Here is a 13,784-nt window from a genome sequence, read left to right on the forward strand (position 1 = left end):
AGAGCCTCTAGCTTTCTCAGATAATCCAAACAAAAAGGAACCCACTCATGCTTTAAATTATTTTCCCTGGTAGGACACCTTTACAATATTAAAATTATGCTTAATCTTTAGAGACACATCTTAGAAGAAAAAGCAAAATAGAATGGTTACTTACCAGGGTCAGAGCCTTCCCCCCATCCCCAATATCAAAAAGGCTCTGACAATAAAACAGGTATGTTTCTTCAGTTTGTTGAGAGTTCTAACAAATGACACTAGCTAAGTTCACTCTTATTTTTGACCTTGTGACCATAACCCCTCTTTGTTTTCTATGACTCTTAATGTCTCCAGTCTGATACAAGCTTAAGGGTGAGGGAGCATTTTATATTGGAGAAGGCAAGTGGGTATGCTCATAATGATTACTCCTGGGGGAATTCTGCATAAAATATTTTAAAATTCTGCAAATTTTATTTGTCAAAACAATATAATCATACCAGTTCCAATTATTTTCATATTTTATTTCAAAATACTTGTCAGTGAGTATGTCTGACATAAAAAAAAATTTCCCCCTGAAGTCGAGATTAAAGAAACCCCTGTGACAACCCAGTTCCTGTTTCTCTGTTATCCTTTTGTTGGATGCCTGAGTCTGCACGTGTCACACATGTCAGCTGGCACACCTTGGGGGAAAACTCTGCCCTTCCGGTCTTTTAGTCTAGTCTAGATTTTTCACCTTGTTCCCATCAGGTTACCATATTTCAAGCTCCCAAGTAGAGGACACTGCCAAGGGGAGAGTGGGGGAGCTCAGGGGGCATTTTGGGGGTACTGGAGGGGTTATTTTGGGGCTTCTGAAGGGGGCTGCATGGGTCCACCCAACCCAGACACCCACACCCACTCCTCCCAGCCACAGGCTCCACTCAGCTTTGTTACTGTCCCACCGGGGGAGGCACTGTGGCCCTGCCTTTCCTCACTCTTTGTGAGAGCCAACGCAGCCGGTCTCCCGGGCCTGCTCCTGCCCTCGGGCAGATAAGGATCAGGCCCGTCAGCCAAAGTGTGAAGAGCCGCAGGGCCTCCAGCCCCACCAGGCAGGGCACTCCGCTCACTATGGGTCTGTGGCCCACAGGCCGCCTCCCTCATTCAGTGCATGCTGGGAACTGCAGCCAACCCATGCTGACACATTGCAAACTGGGTAGCTGGGTCCCCAGCATCCAGCGGCCCCTAGTGACGGCCAGGATCTCTGCAGTGCCAATTCTGTGGAGAAAAAAAGGAAGTCTGCACAGAAAGTTAATTCTGTGCAAATTCTGCATTGGGCAGTGGCACACAATTTCCTCCAGGAGCAAATGATTAAGCATTTACAGGAAAAGAGAAAAAGCTCCTACCATAAACAGTCATCTACCCTGAGCTTCATTGATTCAGTTTTGATGAGACCCCTATATTTTATAAGCTGGTCTTACTTTCTCTGTAGAGATTGAAGAAAGGGATGATCCCTCTCTATGGAACAAAAAACAAAAAACAAAACAAAAACTAGGGACTAATCCACTCAAGTAACACACAAAGGGGCCACAATAAGCCTTAAAAACCTAGAAAAATGTTCTGGAAGAGTTCTGAGAGCCAATAAAGTCTGGAGCTGTGAATTGGTTGATGTTCAGAAGCCAAAGGCAATGTTGGAACAGAACAAATGAATCAAATTAAATAAAAGTTTAAGGTGATGAAACCCTGAACGGAAACCTGCCTCCCTCCCACCACAAAATAAAAGCCTGTAAGGTCAAGGAGCCTGAACTGTGGCTGAAGATGCAATGCACTTGACAAGAATTCCTTTGCTTATAATGATCAAGGAGGAAGTGACTGGAAGCTTCCAAGGCTAGTGGTTAGGGACACCACGAATTGCACAACAAACAGCATATATTTCTTGATCTGCTTGCTATCACTGCTACCTTATGGATCAAAAAATTTAAGAGCTAGGAGAGCACTTCCCATTTCACGATATAAAGCAGAGACTCATAAGTGAGAATCTGTATCTTATAAGAATGATAAGACTTTCGAGCCCCCACAAGACTCTAGAACCTGATGACAGAGCAAGGTCTAGGTCTCTCAATCCTGAGGTTTCCAGTTGTGGCTAAATCATCAGGATCATCCTAAACTCAAGGACAGGCAGCAGTCTTGATATCCAAAGTTTGAGAAGGCAGCATGAGACCACAGAGAATGTTTAGGTGCTAAACGGAAGGCTCTGGAGAGATGGCAGCAGACAGAAGAGGAGAAGCAGCTCCAGAGAGCTAAGAAAGAAGGCTGTGTAGAACAGAATAAAATGGTCTGCTCCAAAAGCTGCTATGAACACTGCTACACAACCAGAGTGCTTGTGGGGGGAGAGCTCTAGCGAGGACTAGCTCAAATACCCAAACAGGGAAAGGCTGCCCACCCAGCCCACTGAATGCTCCAACAGAAATTCTTTCCTCACTCTCCATAAACCTGCACACATGGAAGCAAAGCTACTGTATTTATGCCATTGGGAAAGACCATAGCTAGCAATTTGGGGATCCCACTCTCCACAACCAGGCAGACAGATCCACTGAATCAGACCAGGAACGAAGAGAAGACAGAACACTAAGATCTGGGAAAGGAGAATTAGATGGAGTAGCAGCTGCCAACAAGAAATCACAAGTCCCTCAGAGCTAAAGCTGGCAGCCGAAGCCAAGAGAGACAAAGCTGCACCCCGTTTCCTCAAAGGAGGACCAACATGGAAATACAGTCAGTTTCTACGATCAAGCAGGCAGACTACAGGGCATACTCCCTGCAGATCTCACCCCAGAAGATTCACATAGGTAGTGCACATAATAGGGCTAGTGAGCCCCTTCGTCCCAACCTCTGCTTTTTTTTTCCTGTCTTCAGGCCTAGGGGAAGAGAGAGAATTAGAAGCTGGAAAGATGAGACATGTATCCAACAAGAAAAGGTATAGCAAATTGGAACATGGAGACAGTGACTCAGTTCTTTTCTTCCTTACTATGGCTTATGATGCCAAGAAACATCTTGTTGTAAGAACCATTTTCTCTTTGCAGGACAGTGATGTCTGAAACACTTAATTTGGGAGGTATCTAATATGCTATAGAATTCATATTTATCAGGTCTTTATGCTTGAACAAAAACATTAACAATGCTTTCTTCATATTAATCAACATAAGAGTCAAAAGATTAATTTCAATAGTTTTTTGAAACACACATTAGTTAGGTGGTATAGTGCACATACTTACGTAATTAGAACACTTACCATAGAGAGAAACACATACTAAACATACAATAGTAGAAGCTGAATGAGTTGACCATGAAGCTGCTTATACACATACATGTAGTGATGAGCTGCAAAAATCTTAACAACCAGTTCCCTCCTCACTCCACGAGGGGGTCATAGCCAGCCCCCGCCCCCCGGGACTCCTGCCCCATCCAACGCCCTGTGTTCCTTGATGCTCCCCCTGCACCCTGGGACCCCCTGCCCCATCTACCCCCGTCCCCTGACTGCCCCCAGAACCGGGCAGGAGGGTCTCATGGGCCACCGTAGTGGGTGCCCACACTGCCCCTAAGAGCCAGAGGGACCTGCCGGGGGTGAGGTGGGGAGTCCTAGCAGTGCTTACCTTGGGCAGCTCCCAGGAAGCATCCGGCACGTCCCTCTGGCTCCTAGGGGCAGGGCAGGGTAGCGTAGCTAGGGGGGGAACAGTGGGAGTGGCTGCTCCCCTCACTGATGACTTCAAAAGTGGCACCTTAGGCACCGACTCTGTGGGTGCTCCGGGGCTGGAGCACCCACGGCGAAAATTTGGTAGGAGCAGAGACCCCACCAGCAGCTCCCCGCCCCGCGCCCGGCCCCAGCTCACTTCCACCTCCTCCCCTGAATGCACCGCCCCGCTCGGCTTCTCCGCCGCACCGCCCCCCCCCTCCCCGGCTTCCCACGAATCAGCTATTCACGCGTGAAGCTGGGGAGGGCTGAGAAGCAAGTGTCGTGCTCAGGCCCAGGGAGGCGGAGGTGAGCTGCGGCGGCGAGCGGTTTCCCTGTGCGCCCCCCCGAGTTACCTGCTGCGGCACAGGCGGTCCTCCTTGTGCCCCCCTGCCCCAGCTCACCTCCGCTCCGCCTCCGCCTCCCTAGGCCTGAGCGCGAAGCTGCCGCTTGCTTCTCAACCCTCCCAGGCTTCCCGCGCGAACAGCTGATTCGCGGGAAGCTGCGGGCATAGAGAAGTGGGGCGGCGCGTTCAGGGGAGGAGGAGGAGGAGAAGAGCTGGGGCTGCGTGGGGAGCTGTCAGTGGGTGCTCTGCACCCACCAAATTTTCCCCGTGGGTGCTCCAGCCCCAGAGCACCCACGGAGTCGGCACATAAGGCACCACTTTTGGCCGGTTGTTAAATTTAGAAGCCCTTTTAGAACCAGTTGTCCCACAAGGGCTAAAGGGGCTTCCTAATTTAACAACCGGCTCCAGCTCACCACTGCATACATACAAATCAGACCTTCTGCCCACAACTAGTTCATATTACTACTTAAATAATCTAGTACTGACTTTGTAATCTGTGCTAAGTGTTAACAGTTTCTTGATTTCGCACTGACCAACATAGCAGCTACTTATAAGAGAGTGTTCTTATAGTGCACAAGAAAATATTTGTGGTTACACAAAACTAAGTACAGCAGCTACTAGCTTCTATATCGGGATGACCTCAAAGAGATAATGAAGGCACATTTATTCAATAAAAAATGACAAAAGCTATATTTTTGTTAGATATATATGCAACATCCTATGCATCTTTCAAGGAAGCAATCTACAGATTAAAAGTAACAGGCTACCACTTCATACAACTTCAGATGCAGTAACTGCCACACAAGAGGCTTCAAGTCATTTTATTGTGTTTTAAGATGCCAGATTTGGGGAAAACAAAACAAAGCAAATCTAATATTACCAGGTGTCAAGGTTCCTTCCTCACTCTGAACTCTAGGGTACAGATGTGGGGACCCGCATGAAAGACCCCCAAGCTCATTTTTACCAGACTAGGTTAAAAGCTTCCCCAAGGTACAAACTTTGCCTTGTCCTTGAACAGTATACTGCCACCACCAGGCGTGTTAAACAAAGAACAGGGAAAGAGACCACTTGGAGACGTCTTTCCCCAAAATATCCCCCCCAAGCACTACACCCCCTTTCCTGGAGAAGGCTTGATAATAATCCTCACCAATTTGTACAGGTGAACACAGACCCAAACCCTTGGATCTTAAGAACAATGAAAGAGCAATCAGGTTCTTAAAAGAAGAATTTTAATTAAAGAAAAGGTAAAAGAATCACCTCTGTAAGATCAGGATGAAAAATACTTTGCAGGGTATTCAGATTCCAAACACAGAGGATCACCCTCTGGGCAAAACCTTAAAGTTACAGAAAACAGGAATAAACCTCCCTCTTAACACAGGGAAAATTCACATAAAACAAAAGATAAACTAATCTGCCTTGCCTCGCTTACCTATACTGACTGGTTGCAATATTGGAGACTTGGATTAGGATGGGTGGGAGAAGATGGATTTCTGTCTGGCGTCTCTCAGTCCCAAGAGAGAACAAACACGTAAACAAAGAGCACAAACAAAAGCCTTTCCCCCCAGCAAGATCTGAAAGTAAATTGTTCCCCTATTGGTCCTTTGGGTCAGGTGCCAGCCAGGTTAGCTGAGTTTCTTAACCCTTTACAGGTAACAGGATGTTGCCTCTGGTCAGGAGGGATTTTATAGCACTGTATACAGAAAGGTGGTTACCCTTCCCTTTATATTTATGACACCAGGCTATTTCATCGAATAGTTTTATGCCAACGTGCTAAATGGAAAAGAACAAAAAAAGTCAGAAATAGTTATTCTACAGTGAAGCAGGCATAAAATGAAAGACCCTGTTTTGCTTTTTTACTTTTAGAGGTCGCATGGCTCCGCAGAACTTTGTCCAGCAGCTTTTCTCAATAAATTCCAGATGTCTCTCTCTCCTTCGAAGTGTCCTTAGCCTCTCTTCAAGTTGCTGTAGGTTCCGTCTGTCCCTTGTTGGTAAAGGCCGACCATCTTTGCACTGTTAATCAAAATGGAGGTGTGAAAATAATGGAACAGTCTGTGAAAAATGTATGAAAGAAGAATAAAATTTAACATCTGTATAACATGCTCTGGCAGCTCTCTGAAGTCAGAATTGCATACAATACTGTAAATCCGGTTTGTAAGAGACTAATTTCATTTTAGCCCATTTCTATTTTTAATACTTTCTTTCCAGCTCTCCATTTTTTCTTCTAGTCAATACAAAGTCAGCTATATTTCACATCTTTTCAAGTACATTCAGGAGCAGTACCCTTTAAAGGACACAGTCAGCATAAAAATTTCCAAAACACAAAGATCAGAATTGTTCCATAAACCAGTTGAGTTCATCAACCTCTAACAGTCAAATCCATATTTGGAGATTTCTATATCTGACAAATTCTCAAGAACATTTAACTCCTTTGACCTTCAAAATGCTGGGCATGAGTATTTTAAGAAATCTGAGTGTTCTTAATACAGTGTAGGAGCTAAGCAAGCTAAATATACAATCTTTTTAGTTGCATATGTGCAGTAATGAGTTGTATGAATACTATAAGCAATCAATCACAAAAAAGTATTAGGTAACATATGAACCAATCAGCAAGCTGATTTTAACATCAGATAACCTGTGTCTTACAATTATAGGTTACTTAAGGCAAACATTCTTAAGGATTGAATGTGTCACTATAAACCTATTTTTGATACAAAAACCATTAAACGTGCATTTCCCATTCAGAGATTTTTTTTTTAAATAAAGGAGTCCTTAAACATTACGATATCTCAGTTTTGCTGCATCTCTAATAATTTTTACACCATTTTAATTACAATTTTCTGCTAAGAAGTTTAAACTGGAAGTCTCTTTAGAAGGATTCAGTAAATTTAGTGCTCTTAATAGCTAAAGGATTGAGATCTCCTTTTATATACAAGAGATGCTACCCCAAAATGTTCCACCAACATGCCTCAATTTTGACCTGGACGGACCACCTATAGGGGAGAAAGGTGGTTCAACTTCCAGGCCCATTGAATCTTATGTCTTTCTTATGAGATTGCCAACAATAGTGTCAACTGAGATGTGAACTCTACTCCACAAGAATCTGGCCTTACAAAAAAATAAAAATCAAATCTGCCACAAGACCAAGTGTCTCATACCTGTCTGCTGCTACAAATTTTCAGTTTGAAGTATTCTCATTGCTGAAATCACTTTTTATTTAACACTTTCATGTAAAATGTAACAGGGAGTAACTAAAACTTGCAATTAAGAAAAACTGGAGGCAAAATCCTGGCCACAATCATTAAATGCCAAGGAATATGGGTTCACAGGAAATGCCACTTTACAAATATAGCCTCTTTTAGAGACAGAGTGGTGAAGAGAGGATTAGAGAGTTCTGTTTTCCTACAAAAAAAAAAGTTTTACATCGCCACATCCAGGATACATGATTAGATGAATGTGACTAATGAGTGCAACCACAAAACTATAATCTATAAATTAAGTGACAGCTCTCAATCTAAATAGAGTCCTTTGCAATAAGTATTTATTTAGTTTATACTTTTCATTGTTCTATAATATTTATTTAGTTCTGAGATCAACAGATTTATTTTTTTAGCACCTACAATGAACACTGTCAAGTCATTTTTGTTAGGTACCCCCTGTGAACAAAAACAGGCATTCACTAGTGCACAAGTTAATAGTGCATTTTCTGCTATCGTACTGAGTACTTTTGACCCAAGTCCCAACACATGTAAGGAATCCATCATCTGGAAGAGAAACTGGAAATTGAGAGAACCTAACTTTGGAAGAATGGAGAATATTAACTTCTGTCCATCTGACATTGTGAAAATGAGCAATGACCCAAACATTATACCATAATGAAGTGCTGAGCAACAGGAACACTATAAATGGAAAAGTTTGAAATGTAGGTCAACACCAAACCTTTGATTTAATCCTTAGTATATGTTGTTCTACGTCTTCAATATCTTCAGTGTTCTCTAAACGTTCATAAGTAGGACTTCTAGTTCCTTTTATCAAGTTTAGAGGCAAAGCAGACATACCATAAGCCTAAAACAAAAAACAAAACAAAAATACATTAAAAATCTTTGCTATAGAAACGTATATAGATTTTATCTCACAGCCGTTCTATATGTCACATCCATAAGGAGTCTCCATGTCCTCCTATTCCTCACTGCTCATTTATTGTTTCCAGCGGAATTCAGTAAGTTACGTATTATATAAACAACAGAATGTAGATGCCAATCTAGGGGGCTCTGGACTCCTACTATTCAGGGAAAGCTTCAGAACTACTGTACAATTATGCTACTCATTTAGACCAGTGCTGAATGATAGTCTTGTTGGTGGTTGCCCATTTTTGTTACTTGTAAAAGTGAAAACCTGAACTAAAGGCAGAGAATCCAGAAATCTGATGTACTGGTACTCATGTCTTGGAGCGAAAAATCAAATCAGTATTTAAAGAAATAATTAATATAAATGCCATCTGCTAAGTGTGCAGACGTTAGCTGCTTATTTCAAAAGACTGAAAAATAAATGGTATCCGATTTTACATTTAAGTCTTATTATGACTAGATAAACCCAATGTATTTCAGACTGCCTTCTAATTTCCAGAGAACAGAAGTGGCAGACATGTCATTTTCCCATTTAACATATGGGAAGGTTGTATTTTTATGCATATTTTCTTTCCATCCGATAATTGACCAGTATGTAGTTGAGGCTAAAAGAGCCAATAAGGAATGACAGAATAGCTGTCATTTGTACATATGAAAGCTACATCAAATTATCAAAGCCAAGTTTACTAATTTTTAGAGATACTCAGTGGAGATTTTCAATGCAATCCAGATGATTTAGCTACTATCTTATTTTTGAGGGAAGCTATGCGGCTGAATCTCCTGGGGCAGAATTTTAACCAAGGCTCAGAACCTGTGCACTAGCTAGTCTTAAGGTGGCTAGTTTTCTAGAGTTCTTTGGAACATACTACAATGAAGTGCGGTAGGAGGGAACATTTTGCACATTAGGGCTATGTCTACACATACAGCTGTATGTAGAGTACGGGCACTACATGTGTAGCTACATATGATCGTGAAAGGCAGGCTGCGTCCACACTTCTCACTAAGGTGTGTAGCTACATGTAGTAAAAGTCTCCAGCAGTGGGACACTATACTGCTAAAAAACAGCAGCGTAGATGCGGGAAGCACTGCTTGGGCAGAGAGTTGTGTAGGGTATAAATGTGTAGAGTTGCCAACTTTCTAATGGCACAAAACTGAACACCCCTGCCCCGCGCTTTCCCAGAGGCCCCACCCCTTCTCCGAGGCCCTGCCCCCACTCGCTCCATCCCCCCTTCCCTCTGGGCTGGGGCAGAGGGAAGGAGTGCAGGGGGATATGGGCTCTGGGGTGGGGTGCGGGCTCCGGGTGGGGTCAGAAATGAGAGGTTGGGGGGTTGGGGTGTAGGAGCAGGTGTGGGGTCCCAGCAGTGCTTACTGTGGCTGCCAGGAAGTGGCTGCCAGGTTCCTGAGGTCCCTAGGTGCATGGGTGGCCAGGGAGTCTCCACATGCAGCATGCCCACCCGCAGGCACCACCCCTTTGGCTCCCATTGGCCACGGTTCCTGGCCAATGGGAGCTGTGGAGCCAGCACTCAGGAGTGGGGAGTGTGTGGAGCCTCCCTGGCTGCGCATGCACTTAAGGGCCGCAAGAACCTGGCAGCCACTTCTGGGAGCTGCACGGAGCTAAGGCAGGCAAGGAGCCTGCCTTAGCTCTGGGCCCCACTGTGCCACTGATCGGACTTTTAACAGCTAAGTCGGCACCACCAAGGGCCCTTTTCACTGGGCAGTCCGGTCAAAAACCATAACCTGGCAACCCTATAAATGTGGGGCTTCAGATAATACTACTCACCTAAGCCATGCATCACCGTCTACACTATTTATAGCAGTTCTAGGCAGGTATGCAGTGTCTCTACTCTGCACACTGCTGTAAGTGTAGATGTACCTAGGAGGCAAGATTTGAACATACAAACGTACACAGGTTGGCATAAGTAGATGCAGGAAGACAAGATTGCTGAGACAGGCAAATCAGGAGAGATCCCTGCAGGCTTTCAAGCAAGCCAATTTTAAAACCTATTCTTTATGTGGTTAGCCTGTATTATGTACATTGTATCTTCTTCTCAGAGAGCCAGAAGGTTAGCAATATTTCCAGTTCTTGTGCTTGCAGGGATGCAACACTGTTTGTTTGATTTTGGTAAGAACTGCAAAACTTAAAACTTCTCAGCTTTCACTGAGTAGGCTGGGAAAATAGACAAATTTAGAGGATGCAGAGGATGCAACACTAACTTCAAAAAATCTGAACAAAAGGAACCTAATTCCATGAAAAGGTGAACAAGACTTAGAACAATTTCTTCTCAGAGCAACTTATTAGCACTGCACACTTAGACAGTGTTAAGGCTAAATTTCCTTGAGAATTAATATGCCACATAGGCCCCAGGAAGCCAGACAATGACTTCTGTACTGAGTGACACGTTGCGACAAAATTCTAAATAAAATGATTTGTTTAAAGGCAAAGTGAGTAAATCCAGTAATGTCCTTAAGCATAGCAAATCTATTTCACTAAGTCTTTACTAGAATAATGTTAATCAGCCTAATCTATTTGACAATTCTAGCATCACAATGTTTTGTTTGCTTGCATTCATAGAACCTGTAGGCAGCGGCACCTAACAAAAAGTGATTCCTAGAGACTAGAGCAGGCTTTATGAGCTCAGAATCTAAAAAGAATTACATCACAGCTGATAAACATCTCCACCTCCCTCCCCCACAAGGAGGACTTATAAATTCTATTAAGCAAAACCATCTGCAGTAGCACCTTTTGACTATTTCCAATACTGCTACAAATGCCAACAAATCATTACCACTGCATTCTGACTGCAGAGGCACACCCATACCACTTTCTTTACCTCTAAAGGAAAAAATATAATATGCAATTTCAGTCTTTACATTCAAATTTTATACTACAGAAGCTATTCTTTAGGGACAGAAGTCTCTGACACCAAAAAAATAGACAAAGGAAGAATTTCGTGCTCTCCAATCATCCTAGGAAATTTTATTAGCTGAAACCCAGGCAATACGAATACTGCATTTCCACAGGCCTCTCAATCACATGAAATTCTGTCTGCTACAAAATTTAGCACTGTACTCAAAAAAGCTTTCATCTTACTTGTAAGATGCATTTTTGAGAGGTCCCCCACCCACCCCAATATGTAGCTAGATCCTTCCATTACATGGAATTTGGTGTCCCCTCCTAGGGGTAACTAAATCTACAACTGCAATTAAACTATAGAACTCTCTCTACTACGTACACGACAGAAGACGCATTCATCACTGGAAGCTGGGTATGGCATTTCAGATCAAGAGAGACTCACAGAAAAGCAATTTACAAGTAACAGAATAATTATTTTCCTCCCACTACAATCTGAGATTAACAGGCTCTGTAGAGAAACAGTTTTGCCCAGGACCGGCATTTAAAAACCATGGAGTAGTAAACAGTCTCTCCTCAAATCACTGAATTAAGAAATAGACATCCAAAAGCAATTTCTGAGTTGCTCATGTCTACTTACTAATGTATGGAAAACCCTGTAAGGGCATGACCAAGGGACTGCCCTGCAGATCTAAGGATAATTTCCTTTCTGCACAGAAGACAGTAAGCATATTCAAATTGGCTAGTTATTCGTAAGGGACAAGGGACCCCTTTTATGACTCTAATACTAGTTCTGATCCATTTTGTTAAGGGGTTGTGGAATATAAAGTTTAAACCTTCTGGTTCCTTCAATGAAAATAAACAACCTGAAGACCCTAACTCCTAAGATCTATGGAGATACCATTAGAACTAGAAAATAGTATCTAAGAAAGGTTTTTTTTTACTGGGACAGAAGAAAGGAAGATGAATGCCTTCTTTCTCCTGGAGCTGAAAATCATGAGTCACTTCTAATGTTTTTCTTGAAGCAATATAAGAATGATAGAGAATGCAAATCAAATATTATTTTTTTTTAGTTTCTCCACATACTATCTATATGCATTCACCCCATACTTGCTTTATTGGGTCTAGAATATTAAAAGCTATTTTACGATGCTAAGGAACTCTTTAGGAAACTAGAGAGAAACAAGAATATTCCATCTTTACCTGAAAGTTACGAAAAGGGAAAAAATCAGAATGGTCAATGGCTGCATATAAGCCAACGGAGACATTTACATTTATCCTAGTAACCACAGCCCTCTTCTAATTCTGTGAATACTTTAACCATACCTATTAAAGGAGCACTGCAACACATGTCTACAATTTCAGAACAGTGCAAAAAATCCTGCAGTATATGAGAATGAGTTAGTATTCATGCTATATTTCTGCAAATAAATAGAACATCCCGAATCATCCAGATGTTAAACCTATACGTTCTTTTTTATAGATCGGAGTCTAATGTTTTTGGACAAGACTAAACTTTACTTTAGATTTATAGATATTAAAAAATATTCAGATACTTTGTAACAGCTTACCATCAGTGAGGAGTGAGTTTTATTTTGCTAAACATTTTTCCAGTTTAATTCTCACTCTTGAACATTTCTGACACTGCTATAAAGTTTAGAACATGGGAGTGCTTTGCAAAATGCCTCAAGCAAATGGTGAATAAAAGAGTCTGAAAGCAGAAATATACCCTGGTAGTATTTAAAAGGAAAGTAAGCTTGCTATAAAGTAAAAGGACATTTAATAAGGAATAAGAATCTTTAGAAATTCCCTACAATTGTTCCAAAAGTGTGATGTACATTGGTGAAACGGCCAACATTTAGCAATAGGTAAGACATAATGGCATCTCAGATACTGCGGTATCCCTCTATTGTGGAAAAGGAAATAAATGTATCTTGTACACCACTGTATGGTAACCAATGGTAAATGATGGGTATATTGCAACTACTATTATCACCACCAAGTGTGAAGAAATACACCTAAACCAGCCATAAATGTCATTTTTCCCTACGCCAATGCCACTCCCCGTCTTTAGTGACCTGCAATAAGTTTGTAGGTCCACTGGACAGACACCACAAATGAAGTTATTAAAATCATCATAAATGTTATTCTGCATCATATGGTATACACAGACTATTACTGAATTCTCATGCCTCTGAATGACAACTAAATTATACAAGATACTTATAGTAATCTTCAATAATAGGTGAATGATTCCAATATACATCTGCCTCAATAACCTCTATGGTGAGCATGCTGTAACAATGCTTAACACCCTAAAGGTCTTTAGGCTCTGAGAATCTCTGCAGTCCCTAGTGGGTGACAGGCCCTGCAGTTCACATACCTTGTCCGAAAGTTCATTTTGTTACCTCTATTTCCAACTATAATGTCACAGTTCAGGGTTCTTTATTAACGACCATTGATTTCCCCCCAATATAAACTCTTGCCATAATCAAATTCAGTGTCAATTAAAATATAAGGTATATTAGATAAAATTGAGATAATACAATAAAAAATATAAATGTTAGTGTTCCCCCAACTAAGAATGTCTCTCTCCCCAAAGATCTGTAAAACACTCAATATACATGCATCACTAACTTCATCAGCCATATACCTTACCGTAACACATGACCTCCCTTACCCATAAATCCTTTTGTTCCTTTCTTTTTCTTGTCCTGACTTAGCTCATAAGCTTTCCAGGGTAAGGAGGTTTCTTTTTAGCGGCTACCACTGAGAACAAAACGTTTATCT

At 42.1% G+C, this 13,784-nt stretch overlaps 1 protein-coding gene across 6 annotated transcripts in view; it reads right to left on the reverse strand.

Annotated features, from left to right (window-relative positions):
• LMBRD1 (LMBR1 domain containing 1) overlaps window positions 1-13,784 on the reverse strand; it is a 235,113-nt gene that overhangs the window by 92,021 nt on the left and 129,308 nt on the right. For all 6 annotated transcript variants that reach the window (XM_043542453.1, XM_037894279.1, XM_037894280.1 and 3 more), the window contains exons 8-9: window positions 7,956-8,081; window positions 5,877-6,029 (exon numbers count right to left, since the gene is read on the reverse strand). In XM_043542453.1, the coding sequence (XP_043398388.1) occupies window positions 5,877-6,029; window positions 7,956-8,081 (279 nt within the window). The remainder of the gene's footprint in view (window positions 1-5,876; window positions 6,030-7,955; window positions 8,082-13,784) is intronic.

This window comes from Chelonia mydas, chromosome 3 (assembly GCF_015237465.2).
Source record: "Chelonia mydas isolate rCheMyd1 chromosome 3, rCheMyd1.pri.v2, whole genome shotgun sequence".
Taxonomy (NCBI): domain Eukaryota; kingdom Metazoa; phylum Chordata; order Testudines; family Cheloniidae; genus Chelonia; species Chelonia mydas.